Source organism: Bison bison, unplaced genomic scaffold (assembly GCF_000754665.1).
Source record: "Bison bison bison isolate TAMUID 2011002044 unplaced genomic scaffold, Bison_UMD1.0 scf7180017864505, whole genome shotgun sequence".
Classification (NCBI taxonomy): domain Eukaryota; kingdom Metazoa; phylum Chordata; class Mammalia; order Artiodactyla; family Bovidae; genus Bison; species Bison bison.
The window spans coordinates 2015015-2033641 of NW_011495062.1; the positions used below are offsets into that span (position 1 = coordinate 2015015).

The 18627-nt window shown below is 46.3% G+C and overlaps 1 protein-coding gene across 1 annotated transcript in view; it reads left to right on the forward strand.

The window, feature by feature from the left end:
* The window catches only part of SAP30L (SAP30-like), a 16545-nt gene extending 3566 nt beyond the window's left edge, over positions 1–12979 (forward strand). Inside the window, exons 5-8 of the mRNA XM_010829399.1 lie at positions 2–66; positions 3883–4005; positions 6179–6277; positions 7800–12979. Of these exons, the coding sequence (XP_010827701.1) occupies positions 2–66; positions 3883–4005; positions 6179–6277; positions 7800–7928 (416 nt within the window). The 3' untranslated portion in view covers positions 7929–12979. The remainder of the gene's footprint in view (position 1; positions 67–3882; positions 4006–6178; positions 6278–7799) is intronic.
* The last annotated feature ends 5648 nt before the right edge of the window (positions 12980–18627 follow it).

Sequence of the window (18627 nt, forward strand, 5' to 3'; positions counted from 1 at the left end):
TCCTTCAGCAAGAGAGTCCAGAAGAGCATCTCGCAGAAGAAACTCAAGCTGGACATCGACAAGAGCGTGAGTCCGCCCCCGCCCCCGGCTGGGTCCCCGCGCTGGGCGGCTCTCGGGCCGCTGCCCTGGGCTGCGGGCGGGACTCTGGGGCCCTCCCCGCCCTGGGCCTCGCAGCCCTTTATCTGCAAATTGAGGAGTTGGACTCGGGCTTGCAAAGGCCGCTCGGCGTTGACGGGTTCTAACTAGGACTCTGCCCAAATTCGGGAGGTTGGTGGCGGGGCTGCTCCGAGGACCCTTCCTGCCTGGGAAAATCTGACACCAATTTTTAGCGCGTTTTATCGGTGTAGACAGGGGAGCAGGAAGAGGTGGGTTCATTTGGTTGGCCCACGGAGGAGCAGGTGATGAAGGGACCCGGCTCTTATCCAACTTCTCCCTCCTTCTCGGATCCCTGTTATTCCTTCAGAAAAGGAAAGGTGGCAGCTCCTTTCCTGTCTGCGGCGGCCTCAGCTTCTGCACAGGGTCGCCGAGCTCGCTGCTTAGCAGGCAGCTGTGGGGAAATGGGATTTCAAGGATGTGGCAGAAATAAGGCCAGGACCTGGTCTTGGGAGGTGGCTCAGGCAGTCAACGTGACTTGGAAGGAAGAAAATACACTTTTATAGGGTTAATTTCTTTAGAAATGCCCGGGGAGCGGTGGGGGTGGGTAATTTTAAATTTGAATAGAAAACTTTTCCGGTGCGATTTCACCACTGTAGTTAACTATTCTAAAAATTCTGAAGATGTGCCTATTGTCAACCAATTAAGAACTTTTTCGTTTGACATCTGTTGCTGTAAGCCTAAAGTGGCTGCCAGGTGATTAGGAATTGGAAATGAGTTGGGAGGGGTATTATTAAATACCAGGTGGACCAGTTAGATTACGTGGTTAAGACCAAAATTTCTCCACTTTGGAGGGAAATCAGAGATTGCTCATTAAACTGAAAGGACACCCACTTTTTCCACTTCTGATGTTACAAGGGAAACTGAGACCCAGAGATAAGAAGCGAGGGTGCCAAAGTCACACAGCACCTGAGGCTGGTTAATTTCTTGAATCTGTTGTCTGATTTACCTCTGGGCCTCATACATAAGCCTTGATTAAGTCTTCAATAAATAAAAAATTAAAAATATCTTCCCTGTGCTTTCTTCTACACTCTTACTCTCACATCCAGTTGTTGTTTTAAGTTAACAGTTATATTTGCAAGTCTTCAATGGAAAGATGCTATTTTTAAGTGGTTAGGGGTGAATTGATGGCTTTCTCACTACAAGTCTCTATCAATGAAAGAAAGGAATTCATCTGAGCGCAAGTAACTGGCTAGCCACTGTGGTGGCCTGAAATGGGACAATATGGAAGTGAAATGCTCAATTCTAGGACAGCAGTGGATTCATCCTCATGGAAGCACTGCCCACCTTCTGTGTAGATTGTTGGGAGTCTTTACTTAATATTTTTTCCAGTCCTTAAGAAACAGAAATTCCCAGTTCTTTTAAACCCACCATCTGAACAGTTGTATTACTGCATCTGGGACTCCATTTTCCCAGTGACCCCTCTGGAAAACCTGTGTAGGGCTAAGTTGACTTTGATACACACTGTCTGGAAGAGAGGTAGCCTGAGCCCGGTACTAGAGTCCCCAAAAGGCAATGCTTTTGAAGGAGTAGGATTTCAAGGCAGACTCACTCACTCACAGTTTGTTTCAAGGTGGTGTTGTAGAGTCATTATTTCTGAAAGGGATTCTATTTCATTCTCACAGGCTTAGGCAGGAATTCAATTCTAAGTAACTGCTGTGTTACAAGAATTTTTAGCTGTTGCTGAAAGTGAAACAGAAAAAAAAACAACAACACTTAGAGCCTTTTCTATCACCCTCCTTCCTCCACCCCCAACTCCCCAAAGGCCACTGGGCTTTGAAATTTCTGAAAACCAATAAGTACTTGAAAATGGTTAAGGAAGAATAATGACTATTTATCTTGTAAAAGGGTCTAGCAGAGAACCTTTTAAAATAATAGCACCTTAAATCCAACTCAGGCAGTTTAACTCCTTCTGTATAGACATTGGCAGTGTTCTGTGATTTATTAAGATATAACATGCTTTCAAACATCCCTCCAATTGACATATATCTGCTTTTTTCTGGAGGAAAGTGGAAGTGGAGAACAGTGTAAGGAAGATGTTGCAGTAGGAAAGGACACGTGCCCAGGGTTAGAAGGTCTGGATGACCTTGGCCAGGTCATTTCCTCACGCAAGGTGGCTTCAGTTTATATCTCTAGAAAATGAGATGGGAGCCAGGGGGTTTGCAGTAGTGAATGCTGAGTTCTTTTCCATCTAGGACTCTATTATTCTAGCATCTTGACCTGAAATCTCCCAGTCACAGCTTTAGGAATCATGCCTTCTGCCTGTTCTTAAGTCTGTCAGTCTGTGAATTTGAAGACCAGCTTAGTCTTACATGTGAAACTAGCTAGCATGAAGGATGTAGGATATGTTGTGAATGTGCTTTCTTCCCTCATGAAAGCATGTCCAGTCCTCTATGCATCAGCTGGATGGGATTCTTTGAGACGGTGACACGTGCTGTGTCTCAAAGTCCTTTGACAGAGTTGAATCTGGCAAAGTCATTCAAATTTATAGCCATACGTAAATGTGGCTTTTACTGGCCTAAGCTGCTTTCAGATGCAAGGGGCTGCCTGTGTTGGTTCAGCAGCATTTATTGGGTGCCTGCTGTCTGCAAGACACTATCACAGTGTAGACGTAAAACTGCTCGTGGCTCACTAATCTAACCACGTGAAAGTGCTGATTCATGTGAATAAGAAACAGTTTCCATTATTTTCTCCATGGAAAGGCCTGAATTATGCTGGTTTCCTATCAGCTTACTTTTATCTTTAAGCAGTTGAGGAATAAACTCATATTCAGAAGTCTCTCAAGAACATTTGTGTAACAGCTGGTTCAGTGTCAACAACCCCAAGTCATTTACACAGGCATTCAGTTTGTTAGGTTCTTGAATGGTTCCTCCATCTCAACCCTGGTACTTATATTCTTAATAAAAACACGTCCTTCACATCTTAGCTGCTGCTTCCACCTTCACTTACTATTATGCCTCCAGCCTACATTAGAAAATCAGTAGTGGTATCCAGCTTCTTTTATGTGGTTTCACCTTGTGAGAATCTCTGCACCTCTTTCTGCTTCTCTTTGTGGATTCTGTGAGTGCTGATGCAAGAATTATAAATTGATACATAGAAATAGTTTTTCAGAGGGTTGTCATGGTACAGTAGTTGCTATTGTCAATGGAAAAATAGGATGGCGGCTATCCTATCATTGCCACAGTGCCCGCTTTCCTGCTCCCAGGGGCAGTGCATTCCAGCCCCATGTAAATTACTCACTCCTACAGGTCTGAAGATGTCACATTGCAGGGGGACTCTGTCTTGTCTGAAGGAAAGTCTAAGCTGTTCTCATGTCCCAAACCCCCTCATTTCTCCTGATGCTCCTGCACAGGCAGTGACTTTGACCTAAGTGACACAGTCTCCTCAGGGTCTCCTCACTCGCGCCTTCTGTCAGCCTGCTTTGAAACTTCAGTGTTGGTTGTTCCACCCAGAATGCTTCCTGTCTCCCTGCAGGTCCTCCCTTCTGGTCAGGGACCTCCACTCCAGCGGTATCTGTCACATGTGTTGTGTTTATTCAGGGGGAACTTGATTTATGATGAACTGCTCGGTGTGATATCAGTGTTCTCTTTGAGGAGATGATGGCTTGTGTCTGTTTCTTCCTGTGGTCTTTCCAATGCCTCACAAAGGAGAAAAGGCCCATAATTTGACAGATACCTGTTGCTGTTTCCATGGGATTGGCAACTCTGACTTTAATTTGCTTCCCATCAGGTAAGGCATCTGTATATTTGCGATTTCCACAAAAATTTCATCCAGAGTGTACGAAATAAAAGGAAGAGGAAGACAAGTGACGATGGCGGAGATTCTCCTGAGCATGACACTGACATTCCTGAGGTAAAAGTCCAAAACTTCACCTTGAGAAAGCTGGAGAATGAATTCTGACCTGATCCTTACCTCTGGCCTGGTTTAAGAAGTAACTTTAGTCGCCTTTGTGTTGCTGTGGTGTATCTGAAAAGTGAATCATAGCATCATAGTAATATGGAATCTGAGGGCTGAAAGCTTTGAAATCAACTGGTCTAACTGCCCCACCATTTTACTGACAGGCACAGACACTCAGGGCCACACACTCAGTTTGGGGGCCCCAGTCCAGTGCCCTCTTCAGTATCTGTGCTGCCTTTCTTCAAGAAGCCCCTGAAAAATACTTAAATAGAACCACAGTGCCGAGTTTTTCAGAACTTTGGTTTTGCCCTTAAAGTTGGAGACTGAGTGTGTATGGATCGGGGAAGTCACTTCCGCTTTGTTTCCTGGTCTGCGAAATGAAGGTGTAAATTGTCCTGTCCCACCAGCTCGGATTTTCTATCACTCTCTGCTTCCTGGTCCAGGCTTATTCCCAGACATCTATTCCAAGGTCAGTTACACTGGCACAGAGTTTCTCAACAGTGGCACTGTTGGCATTTGGAGCCAGATAATTCTTTGTGGTGGCGGCTGTCCTGTGCCTCGTAGGATGTTCAGCAGCATCCCTGGCCTCTGCCCACCAAGTGCCAGGTACGCCACCACTCCCAGTGTTTCCGGACATTGCAGGTGTCCTCTGGGGACAGAATTGTCCTGCTGAGAATTGTCATCACTTCTCAAACCAGAAGGCCACCATCCCTTCAAAGTGCCAGTGTCTATTAAGCAGGGTTACAGGAATGAATATCGAATTTTCTAAATTGTTTTCACTTTAGACTCAGCAAAAGAAGAACCATTTATAATGTACATTGAATATTTGACACATGAATATTTCATAAGGCAAGCGCCTGTTAGCACTCAGGGTGAAAATGACTGTGTAGGAATAGAAAGAGTAGGTGGGCCTTTGTCTGCAGATGCGGAAGAAAATCTTTGAAAATATGGCCCTTTCCCCCTGCCCCTCTCTGTGTCCCCTTTTCTATCACTGGTTTACAGTATCTTTCTAATGCTTTTAGCATTATTATTATTATTTTTATGAAGGAATGGATGTATTCACTATCAAAATGCTTTTCACAAAAAAAAAAGATTTGAGGAATGTTTGAAAAGAATGAAGGACTTTGGTCCCTCATATTGATCATTCATTTTGTTTTTAAGTGCTCTCCACCTGCCTGAAGCAAGAACATCTCTTTTAGAGGCAGGTAAAGGCAGCCCAACTTTCCGGGCCTTCACTATTTCATGACTGTGCAGCTTTCCTCTCTTCCTTTATTAGACAAAAATAAAAGGAGAGTCCTTTCCCCTCTGTTACCCAGTCATCTGCAGAGACCCAGACCCTAGCCTGCCAATTTGTACATCTGCTGCAGTACTTTGAGCTGTCTCTGGGCGGGGGGGCGGTTAAGGACCCTCACTCCCGAAGGCTAGGCCTAGGGGAGAACTACCTGAGAACACTAGTGCGTCCCGCTGTCCTTCACGCCCCTGTGTCCACTCTGGGCCGAGCTCCGACCTGTCCTCCAGGATGTCTGTCTGTTTCTCCCTTTTCTCTCCTTGCCTGCTGCCCCCTCCAGCATCAGCACCCCTGCTTTCCCATCTCATTTCTGGATCATCACTGCATCAGCTCCCTCTGTCATCCCCCCACACCCCAGTCAGTCTTCCTACAAACACCACAGATTAATCTTCTGGGGATAGCACCCCCCTCCCCAAACCAGGATCACTACTTCTGCTTGTCAAGACATGCTACCACCCAGTCTCACCCTTTAAACCCACCATAAGTGCCTCTGATCCCCTAGCCCCTGTGTCTCTCCCCTGGCTTTCTGAGCTCATGGCCTTCTCTATAATTCCCTACTGTCTGTTCCCTTGCTCCCTTTTGAAACCCTGCCTGTCCTTAGCATACGCTTCACCACCTCCATCAGCCTTCTAGGACCACCCCTCCCTGGCCAAAATTCTGCTTCCACTGTTGCTTCTGTCCTCCCAACTAGTAATTAGTCCTCAGTGGGCCACTTTTAAGACTTGTCTGTAGTCCTCTCCCTCCCCGCCCCTACCTAGCATAGTGCTAGGCACATTGGGGGCATTTGATGAGTTGTGGCTGGTCAGGTGATGGATAATGTGTTTCTCCTCTTCTCTCTAGGTTGATCTGTTCCAGCTGCAGGTGAACACTCTCCGACGTTATAAACGACACTACAAATTGCAGACCAGACCAGGCTTCAATAAGGCCCAGTTAGCAGAAGTAGGTAGACAGACTTGCCCTCTACAGAGGGAGCACCAGCACCGTGCTGCTGACCGTGACCTTGATTCTCCCTGTGTGTCTATACATAACCCCTCCATACCTCTGGAAGCAACTTCCTCTTCCCTCTTTTGCACAATTTAGAATCCCCCAGCTTTAGACCTAGAAAGGCCTGATTTCCATAAAAGAAACCAGGGCACAGAGAGAAAGAAAGGACTTGCTTAAAATCACATAGCAAGTTGGTAGCTTGGAATCTCACGACTCCTGATTCTAAGTCCTGAGAGTTCTTTTGTTTGCTCGTTTGTTTGAATCTTGTTTTGCAAGATTCTTTCCAGATATGTTCCATTCTGCACATGAGGTGTGTCTGATTAATCATCCCTAAACCTTCACTCATATTCTGTAGGAGCTATTTTTCTTTCTTTGTTTTCTTTCCTTGATTTTTTTCTACTCTGGTATTGGTAATAGAAGTATTTATTATAATGAATGGAGCCCAAGAATGTGTTCTCCTGCCCTGAGTCCTTATCTAGTTCAGGGCATGGGATGGGGGTGGGGGTGTTCCATTGTCCATTATTTTAATATACTGACAGCCTGCCTTGATACTTCTGTCCTATTGGTATGTATATGGGCATCCTCTCATCCTTCTTTTCTAAATGTGTTTTTCTATCTTTTATAGAAAATTTGGAAATGATGAAAAGTACACTCCTACCCCTCAAAGACAGCCACTCTGTAGTTTTCATTCTCTGACTCCCTTTTTATCTGTCTGTCCTAGAGCCCTTGGTCCATTCAGAGATTTCCTTATGGGCTCACATCCCTGTTGGTTTTTGATCTTTACTTGAGAGCTTTCTTGCTGATCCATCATTTTTTCTTAAACTTCTCCTTCGCTAGCATCCAGTTAAAACATAGAAGTACATAAGCCTTTCATACTTCAAGACCAGTGCCCACCCCTGGTGGGACGGATGGGATGAGATGGGGCAAGTGGAGACTGCATTCTCAGGACTTGAAATAGATCAAAATATTGGGAATACATATGAATTTTCCTTCAAATCTGATGTCTTTCAAGAGGTAGTTACGTACTATTTAGATGATTTTTTTGGGTCAGGGCTTACATCTGTTCAGTTGGCTGTTTATTTGACACAATTTTAAAAAGACACTTTTCGGCCCAGTTCCAGGGCCTAAGAGGTTATGGTAGCAGCTGGTCACCCAGAGCAGTCCCAGTCTCCTCCATGGAGATGACCTTGAGACTATGCTGTGATGGATAGGCTAGCTGCCCCTGAAATAGGACTGCATCTTGGGAGTGCTGTGGGTTAAAACGTTGCTTTTGGAAGCCTGGAAACCAAATCCCCTAAGCCTGGGAAAGAAGGGCATTCACATTCTGCATTCTGGAGCACTGCAGGGAGTTGTGCAGTAATCATAACTCCCTCCCAGCTCTGGAAGCAGCTTGCTGTTTACCTTTTACACAACTGAGAATCCGCGGCCCTGGTTTATTAACATGGTTTAACGGGCTCTGTTTTTCCCTCCCATATAGACTGTCAGCCGACACTTCAGGAACATACCTGTGAATGAAAAGGAGACCCTCGCTTACTTCATCTACATGGTGAAGAGTAACAAGAGTAGACTGGACCAGAAGTCAGAGAGTGGCAAACAGCTTGAGTGATGATGAAGCACACCTTCAAGGAATGAAGTATAATATTAATGCACAGGTGACATCTGCTACATTTAAGCCCATAAAGACTGTTAAATTTTATTGTAAATAAAAAAGTTTGAATAATGAATACTGTAAATCTTTTCGGGCAGGAGGATTATATTCTCATGATTCAGCATGTTTATACACAGACTTTCTTTTAAGGCAACTACCGGACTAAAAAAAAACACAAGATTGGAAAAAGAAGGAAAGGAAAACAGTGCATTGCCGCATTCTGCAGAGCATTAAGTCACTTCTGCTGGACGTGTGGGATGACAGATATTTTGGTATTCACCTTGTAATTCCACGCAACCACTTGTGAGGTATAGCCCCGGACCAACAGCGAGGTACGGCTGGCAGAGAGGTGCATGAGCAGACATCTGCCCGGGACGTAGACACCACGCTTTGTCACTTATCAGCAAATCATTTGACCCCGGCCCCTCACCGGCTCTGTGCTGTGCACACAGTAGGCACTCAGGCAGGGTTTACTGGCACATCCAACTGTCACTAGCAGAGCCAGTCTTGGGCTTCCCACCTCTTGGTATCAAGGCCTCTGCTGTTCCTGTTGCTCACCACTTCACTTCTAGAGCGTGAGGAAGTCCTGATGCACCAGCAGGAGGTTTCAGGTCAGCCCGGGACTCCAGGGCAGACTCATGTGCCAAGCTGTATTTGTGGAGGTGCCAGAAACCCTGATGCAGAGCTCCTCCTGGGAGCCATGGTCCGTTGTGCACCCCTCCACGCTTCATGCTTCAGGGTCAAGTGATGTATTGGGACTTCATTCTCCTGGGCCAGAAATGCTTTGACACATGGAGACATTTAGTGCTTTGGGGCTCATGTTTTCAGAGATACTAATCCTTAATTCACAACCACAAGGAAGCTTCCAAGGATCGGGTGGTTTCTGCTCCGAAGTCCAGCTCTGGGATAGAAAGTCTGACCAGCTTTGGCCTCTTTGGGGGTCAGCAACAAATCATGGGTTTGAGCAACACAGGTCAGTGCCATCTGATGTTCATTTTTGTGAGCAATTTGCCTCTCTTTTAGGGGGAAAGTTGCTAAAGTGTTTTTTTCTTTTTAAGTATTAATAATTACCTGATTTTTGTTGTTGTTGTTCAAAACCTCAGATTCCTCTATCTAATTATATCAGAGCCAAAGTATCCTTTGAAAACAAAGCTTTATATCCAAAAGTATGCTTTTGCAAAATTTTCTAGTCAGTGTATTGGAGGGCAGAGGATGTGGACAGGGAGTGGGAAGAAAAGAGAAGAAAGGACTTGAATTCTAATTTCTGACCACCTTGACATATTGTGGTCAAAGGTACCGCTTTCTAACTCAGTTTTCATTCTGAGTTCTTCCTTAAGCCTTAAAAAATAGAAGCAGCATTGGACAGCGTAGCCTGGCAGAGTGTTTTAGTGTCTCACAGATGACTTAATCTGAGTATCCACACAGAGAAGTCAGAACCACCCCCAACACATACACACCCAGCAGGGTGGTAGAGTGGCCAAAGGTATCCGTTCCACGGAGCGTGCTTTCTATGGACGGTTAGGGCCACCACTCTCGCTCAGTAGCTCCATGTGTTCAGCTGCAGCCCAGCTTTCACCAGTGTTCACCACGCATGTCTAGCAGGTTGCAGCCTTTTAAGATATGTGTACATGAATGTACCTAGAGCATACTTGAGACTGAGTGGATCTTATCTGCGTACACCTGGCCATGGATGGCACATCAGGGTGTTCTGGGCGTGTTTCCAGTTGTGCAGATTCAATAGGTGTTTAGAGAGTCTCACTACTCACAGCTAAAGGCTCTTGATGTGTGGGCATCAAGAAGGCTCTAAAGTAGATTTTTATTTTCCCCTGAGGAGCTGAGTTAGAACGGCTTTGAAGGCATCAAACACCAAGTCCCCTTTATCCAGGAAAGTGTTTTCTTGTCAGGCTGGAGTTTGGGGGCAGATAGGCTTAAGGCATTGGAAACCTGCTCTCTGGAAATGTCCACAACTCATTGAGAAAAAAAGTGTATTTTTCTGATGTTTGAGCCAGAATTGTGGACGTGTAGGTCATGTCACTGTTTCTTCAACAGCAGATCTGTGTTCCCAGTTAAGAGACAGCAGTGCACTTCTGTACAAGAAGCTGTGGTATTAGGTTCCGTCTGTTCAAGCATGGCTGTGAGAGTGCTTTCGTTCCCATGTGAAGCCTGGGGAAGCTTCCCCCTCAGCCAGATGCTATGCGCCCTCAAGTCCTGTGCCAGCTCTCCTCTAAGGAGAGGGCCTTTGGAGAGTGGAGCTTGCGGGTGTCTTTTCAACCTTTGAAAGCATGTTAGATGAGAAAAAAGACAAAACTCTCTGAGCTTGTATTTTTCTTGTGTGCAGAAATCTATTTCATCAGACCACTAAGCCACTTGCCTTAGCCTCTTCTGCAATTTCCCTCGGTTTGATCTGGAGCAGGAGACGTCTACCTGTTAGAGGTGGCTGACCCTCCAAAGCACCCAGGTCTGGCTGTGGGGAGCAGTGGGGCTTGGGGAGCTCAGCGCTCATCGCGGCTGCCTGCGTTTTGCTACCACCTGTCAAGGACTCGTGCTTCTCTCCACCTGTCATGTCGCAGCATTGCCTTCTCTCCTCTTGGTGCTCCTGGGCAAAACTGGAATATGCAATCCAGAACTGGCTTTGTCTTCTTAAAGAGCACGGCTCCTGCCTCAGTTCCAGCCTGCTTGGTTCTTTCCTGTGCCCTGAAGAGTCACATGGAATTGTCAACATCTTGCCATCCATGTTGCTTCCTTTTAAGGTTTTTAGAAAACAAATGGACAAACTTCTTATTTCAGTGAACAAACTCTTAGGTTGGCAACAGCATGTGAAAAAGATCATAGCCAAATCCCTTGAGAGATTGCAACCAAAGGATTCAAGACCAGGGGTGTAAAAGGAAGAGGAATTTCATGTATGTGATGCAGCCGCCAAGTTGTTAGATGTTCCTGTCATAGCTAAATAGTCACAGCTAGTCTTCCAGAGAGCAGATATGAATAACTGCTTGCAGCTGGAATGTTGCATCTAACCTTGGCATTTCAGCTGTTTATTTAGTGGGAACTTTTTGTTAACATCCTGGAGGGCACCTGCATTGTAGGAAGGAGAAAGCCGGAGTGGGAACTTACTCAGGAGCCCAACCACAGATCCCAGAGGTGTTGCTGCACGGAAATCATCTGAGGACTCTGTCATTACAGCGACAAGATCCAAAAGTTGGGAAAGGACCTCTAAGTCATCCAGTCCAGTCTCCCATAGGTGCTGACATTCTGCCTACAACCGTCCCACCAAGGTTGGAGCAGTCTGAGTTTAAACACCTCTGAGGACAGAGAACTCACTACCTCCTGGGGAAGCCTGTCCTATCTTTGTAAACCTCTGGCTTTTCTATGTTCTCTGTAATTTCCATCTTAGTCTCTGCCTAATGGGGGCCAAGTAAGTTAGCCAAGGACTAATCGCTGGCACCATCCCAGGGCATAGTGTTTGTCTTTGGGGAAGGAGCAGCTAGCAAACAAGACACTTTGTTGTCCCAAGTGTTCTCCCCCCTAAGTATTATTAGTCCATTTAGTCCTTACTGAAGATGTTGAGGAAACCCCAGTTATTCTCCCTCAATCTTGCTAAAGCTGATGGAGGAGGTCAGGGGAGAAGAGAGTGCTCTCAGAACTGCTAAAAAAAATACTTTAGGATAGAAAAGGCCTTAGTTTTGTGTTTGCCTCACAAAACTTAGGAAAAGTTTTAGCTGGAAGATTGTAAACTATGATCATGCTCTGCCTGGAGTTGAAAGGTTAAATAGCCCATAAGGGCGTATACCTTAAGATTGCTGCAAGTACTGCACACACTGCTTTTATAGAGAAAGCAAAGCTTAGGAACTTGGGGGAACCACATGTCTCAGTGTCAGAGAGGTGCCATATTTTCCAGCTGGAAACTCCTTAAAGGTTGCCATTGCCCAGTCATTGATTTTTAGAGATGGGGAAACCAAGATTCAAAAAGACTTGCCCGAATGCTTTGGCATCATCTAGACCCACTTAGCGCTGGTTCACTTCACAACTCACAGCATAGCTGGAACCCAGTCTGCAAGGGAGCTGCCCTCAGATCCTTGAGACCTGCCACTAAGCAGAGGTTCCCCAGGCCAGCCTGGCTGTCAGGGACTGTGAACAAACCTGCAGAACTCAAGGCTGTAAGACCTGACTGGGAAGGCCATCAGTTGAGTTTTGTAAAATGAATGGGAGGGGAGATCGGAAGGAGCCTGTAATTTAAGACCAAGATTCCAGAGTCCTGGCGGGAAATGTGGTGTCCTAGAATGTAAGTTCTCACAAAATGCACTTGCCTTTCAGGTGGGTCAATCAGGTGACCCTGACTTGAGCAGACACAGCTCTGTGGCCCTGCCATTCGCAGCCCCCGTCCCTGTTAGCGAGAGAAGCAGTTGAACTGAAGGACAGGTGAGCTGAAGACCACGCCCTGGGAAGCGTGGTGCTCTAGGGGTGCTTTTGTATTCATTTTATTACAGACTGTTTCCAAGTTCATGGTCAGGAAGGGTAAAGTCAATCCCATTTTTTGAGGTGGAATCCAGCCGGAGGCAGGGTGGGACTTTTCTTACAGTAGGAATGTCTACAGTCATTTCATCTGGCTTGCATCTTCAAACAAACTCTTCAGTGGCTTTCATTTAATGAGCACATCTTTGCCAGTGGCAGAGGCTTGTGCAGGATCCCTGTCTCACATGTCTATTATCTGCTCAGCCCATCAGAGTGTTTTAGGGGTGCGGGTTGGTTTGGGTTTTTTTTTTTTCCATTTTGTAACTGCCTTATCGAAAAGCAAGTGCCCTTCCATTTCAGGCCTCCTCATTGTACATGTTTCCTGCCAATTGGGGGGATCATTTGTATTTTAATTTTGTAATCTATGGCTCTGTACTGTTGAAAGGCTCTCAATTCTGTGGGGTCTCCTTAGTATGTATATGACTTTTCATGTTGCAATATCACACAGATGGGATGGCCCGACTTTTGCTCTTAATAAACGATCTAAATGAGAAACAAGAGACACATTCTGTTGTTCCCTTTGAATGCCCACATGGAGCTCAGATCTTTCACTTGTGCGTTCGGCCCCTAGCTGTATAGGACAGTGACTGGTGATAGCCGTCTTCCCTCCATTTGCCCTTCCACCCCGAGTGCACCCTGCACAGGTCACAGAAGTCTGACCCTGCCCTCTTGCTCACTTCTGTGCAAACTGACTGCAGCTGATCGGCCGGAATCGAGCCTAAGTGCTACCCAGCATAGCAGGTACCCTGGCCCCGGAGCTTCACTCTGGTCTTCGGTTATCCATGTATAGTTGTCCACCCATCTACGGGATGGATGGTTGCAAATTGAAATGCCTGCTGGGGGCGCAGAGGGAGTTGCAAACTGGAAAATCCAGGTCCCTTCTAAGGGCGGCCACCACTCTGTGTTATCATTGTGTTGAGTCGTTTAGTCGTGTCCGACTCTCTGCGACCCCGTGGGCCATAGCCCACCAGCTTCCTCTGTCTGTGTGGATTCTCCAGGTAAGAATACTGGAGTGGGTTGCTACGTCCTCCTCCAGGGGATCTTCCCGACCCAGGGATCGAACCCAGGTATCCTGCGTTGCAGGTGGATTCTTTACCATCTGAGCCACCAGGGAAGCCAGCCTGTTTTTGCCACATGGGAGTGCAAACTCTGAAATTTTAAACAGAAATCTTCAAAGTACAGTTAGTTCCCCTCCTCAGCACCCTCACCCTCTCCCATTCCATAGTGTGGAAGTGGATTTCTCAGCATCCTAGGTGGCATGGAGAGTGGGGAGTCTTACTTGTCACCTGGAGCCTTCAGGGTCAGTGACAGGTTGTTGCTGGAGCATGCCATTTTTCAGAGTCATCTTGCTTCAGAAAGCAAAGGAAGGCCCAGTTTTCTGCTGTGCAGCCTCTTGATCTGAGGTATAACAAAAAGTAGTTCCTTCCACTTCTCTGTGCCCTCCCTTTCACATGAAACTGCTGAGGGCTGCCTCTGGCCCCTCACACTGAACCTAGGAGAGGTGCTTTGTTGCCAGGCTTCCCCTGAACTGGCCAACCCCTGCTGAGGTTGACCTCACGTGAGGATCCACAGACATCAGTCATGATGGACAGTCATGTTGGAAGGATGAGCCCACATCTTACTGTACCATTAGGACAGAGGTTCTACCAGGAACCAGACATCCTTTTTTCAAAACAGACCTTTAGAATGTTGAATATCAGATCAGCTGAGGTCCAGCCTTTTGGAAGGGTGGCACTTGCCACCTCCCACCCCCATCAGACTCTTAACAATGCCAATTCCTGGGCCCCACCCCTGGTTCTCAGTATGGAAAGCTCAGGGGCTAAATTCCAGGAATATGAGTTTTTTAATTTCCCCAACTAAGACTCAAGCTTATTAGAGTTGAGAAGTACAAAACTGGTCCAGCGGTTTCTCAATTCAGCAACTTCAAATTCATCAGGAATACTGGTTAGAAATTTCCAGTAAGACCTACTTAATGAAACTCTTTGCCAGGGCAGCCCAGGAAAAATCCCCTGGGGAATTTGTGCATCCAGATGCAGATGGCCCTGAGTCCAACCGCCTAAGGCCCAGGAAGGCAAAGAAGCTACCATCAGCCTCAAGCAGCTCAGAAAGGTCAGAGCTGAGCAAATGCAGTGACGTGCACAGCGAAGACACTTTGAAAATGAATCATTGGAATAGATGCTCTTCCCTCTGGAGAAAAAACGAAAAACAGAATGAAAATAATCCACAGTGCCTGGCATGTAGGAAGACACAAAAAATGTCTGGAATTGAATCTTCCATTTACTTAACAGTTTTTTAGTCTGTAAGTATCTTCTACATCCAGACATAATAATAGCCATTGAGTGCAGTGTGCGGGGCTTCCCAGGTGACTCAGAAGGTAAAGAACCCACCTGCAATGCAGGAGACAGAGGAGATGTGGGTTCAATCCCTGGGTCGGGAAGATCTCCTGGAGAAGGAAATGGCAACCCACTCCAGTGTCTTGCCTGGGAAATCCCATGGACAGGAGCCTGGAGGGCTACAGTCTATAGCTTCACAAAGAGTCAGACACGACTGAAGTGACTGAGCACACACGCAGGCAGTGTACATACCAGACAACCTGATACTAATTTTACATGCATTGGTATATCCAGTCTCACTACAGTCATACCAAGTAGGAACTGTTATTAACTCCAGTTTATACAGAAGGAAACACAGGCTCAGAGAGGTCTAGGAACTGTCCAACTAACAACAAGAGCTGGAGGCACTCCTTGGAGTGAGTCCAAGGATTGTCCAGCCGAGGGACACTTGTCAGCTCCACCACCAAAGGGCTCAGGAGCACCACATTATGCAGCTGTGCAGCTGCAACAGTTCCCCTTGTCCTGATCAACTGGACTCACTCCACTTTAATGAGGGATTCCTCGAAGTCACTCAGACTCTAGTTAGGAAATTTAATAGGGTTTAATGGAGGTTAACAAGGCACATCCAACTTTCCAGCCAGGTTTTAACTTACCAGAGCTGAACAGAGATTAACAAGCCCAGGAGGTGTAACGGCACCTGCATGATTTAATGGGGTTAATGAAACTGTCAGAGGTTGGCTGAGAGGGACAGAGCTGGAGCACACCTCTGTTAACGAGTCAATCTGCTGAAGGTCAACAGACATTAAAAAGCAGATGCTGGCCCTGGCTTGCCCTGGGGAACCACAGGGCTAGCAAGGAAAAGAAGACCACAGCCAACGTGCCAACCATGCTCCATCCTGGTTACTGGGATCTGGAATTTTATTTTCTTCTTTGTGCTTTCTTGGTGTTGTCTAAATTATTTAGAATGAGCATGAATCATTTTCACCAAAATTGTAAAATAGGAAAGCAGGTTTTTTTTTTAAGTGCTCTCAAATGCATTTACTCTCCCTTTGTATGGTTTGTTGCTGCTGCTCCTACTGCTATGTCGCTTTAGTCGTGTCCGACTCTGTGCGACCCCATAGACGGCAGCCCACCAGGCTCCCCCATCCCTGGGATTCTCAAGGCAAGAACACTGGAGCGGGTTGCCATTTCCTTCTCCAGTGCATGAAAGTGAAAAGTGAAAGAGAAGTCGCTCAGTTGTATCCAACTCTAATGACCCCATGGACTGCGCCTACCAGGCTCCTCCATCCATAGGATTTTCTAGGCAAAAGTACTGGAGTGGGGTGTTTCATCGTCCTAAAACCTGTGGAAAACAGTAAGAGAAATGAAAACAGAAGCAGTAATACATTCTTAAATTAAGCAGCACTTAACTGCTGCAGAGGGCTGCCACCTGTTACCTCTGAGGGTCTTTGTCACACGCTACAAAACAGCAGTGTACAGAATGACACTGGTCAGGGGGACAGTGAGTCCTCCTCTGTCTCCCAGATTGCTGCAGTTTCTGGCCTGAGCACTTACTATCTGCCAGGCCCAATATTAAGCTCTTTACGTTCTATTGTTCTATTTGATAGATAAGGAAACAGAAATTTAGAAAGGTGAAACGGTTTGTCCCAGGTCAGCAGAGAGTGGTAGGTGGGGATAAGTCAAACACAGGTCTGTCTGACCCGAGTCCAGTGTGCCTGGCTGCCTGCTAACTGGTTAAGCTAGTATTTTGTGGAAGCATTGTTTAGAACAGTGAAGAACTCTCAAATATGTCAAATAATAGGGGACTGATTTTAACAGTATTACACTTATGTCACCATTGTGAAATATGTAATGACATAGAAGGCTGTTCCTATCAGTTTAGAAATAGCAGATATGTATATCTATGTATGCATATTATATGAATATATATGTGTGGGCGGGTGTGCATATTTATATATCGTATGTATACAGTTGGCCCTCCATATCCACAAGTTCCAAATCGAGGTTACAAAGGGCCAACCGTACCATGCCGTTTCATATAAGGGACCTGAGCATCCATGAATTTTGGTATCTTTGGAGATCCTGGAGCCATCTCCCTGTGAATACAGAGAGATTCAGACTGTATACACTGCATGTGTGTGTATGTGTGTATGTATACACACACATTCCTGAATTTGTGACTATGGGCATATCTGTAGGCATATCAAAACATCTACCAACTCCATGTGTAGCCTGCTGTATCTATGATTCAGAGAAAAGGGGAAAGGTCAGGAAGGAAAGGGCTTTCTGAAAATCAAGGGGGCTTCCTGGAAAAAAGGCTCCTCTGTAGGCCCTTGAGGGAAATGGAAGACAGGAGACAGGAGTGAGGGCAAGTCCAGTCCAGTACAGAAACCCTCACACGCTGAACTGAGGAGCTTGTACTCTGGAGTCACCAAACCTGCTTTCATTAAACACGGAAATGTGATCAAGAAGATGCTTGTGTGTCTACCGGGAGCCAGGGGGAATCTGGAAATGGACTCTGCCCTCCAGGAGCTGGGAATTTCAGAGTTCACACCCTGACAGGGGTGGAAAGCAGTCCTTCCACTGCTGATATCCTAGGATCTGTGAGGAAGCCTTGGAGCCTCCCGAGTTCTGATGAAGGAGCCGGGTGTAATGAGCGCTGAGGTCTTGGAGAAGCCAGTGAAACTTACAAAGTGTGATGAGCTTAATTCAGCCAAGGTGGCTAATGAGACTTCCTGAGAGCGCACGGCCACCAGCAAGGCTGGACTCTGCTAAGGGAGCAGAGGCAGCATACCCGTGCCCACCCATACCCCTCTGAGCATCCTCCTCACGAGACACGGGGCGGCAGGAGTCAGAGGGCCCCAAGGAGAGCCAGTGCCGCCGAGGGGCAGGGGTCAGACTCAGGCTATGTCAGCAAGCAACTGCCTGAAATGAAATCATGTGATGAAGCTCAGCACCGCCGGGAAGAATGAGGTCTAAGAGAGCTCAGCTTGCCTGCCAGGGTTTAGCTCAACTAGGTGAAACTGAAACTTGTCTGAGCCCACAGTCCAAGGAGGCCCTGCCATCTCCAATGGTAAGGGTATTTTCTTTGTGGTTGCTCATATCATCTTCAAATGCATACTATTCCTGTTTCTATCTAGGAATGTTTCCAAAACTGAACATGAAAAAAGAAAAGTGGTCAGGATGACCTGTAGCAATGGTAGCATTTATTTGTTAAACACCTACTAGGTGCTGGACACAGGGCTAGAACACTTAAGTTCACAGTCATTATCCTCACAGAAACCTGCAGAGAAGCTGTTACCATCCCTAGTTTTCAGATGGTAACTGAGGCTCAAGAGCTGTTAGAAAAACTCAGGATCCCAATAGTCTAGAGTGTTTAAGGGGAAACAGCCCCCTGCATTCTGTTAGCCCAGAGCAATAGTGACAGAAGGATGCTGTTACCAACAGAAGATTATGTTTTGTTCAGTAGCTCCCATCCAAAGAAACAGAAGGAAAAAAAAACACATATATATATATATATGGGATGCATCGTACACTCCACATAGTAGGAAAATACAGATCCCTGACCTAAGGTGCCTTTAGAGGATTTGGATTGCAAAACCCTAATGTCCTTTGTTGGATGCTTTCGAATTGTGGTGCTGGAGAAGACTCTTGAGAATCCCTTCGACTGCAAGGAGATCAATCCTGAATATTCACTGGAAGGACTGATGCTGAGGCTGAAGCTCCAGTACTTTGGCCACCTCATGTGAAGAGCTGACTCACTGGAAAATACCCTGATGCTAGGAAAGATTGCATGCAAAAGGAGAAGGGGGCAA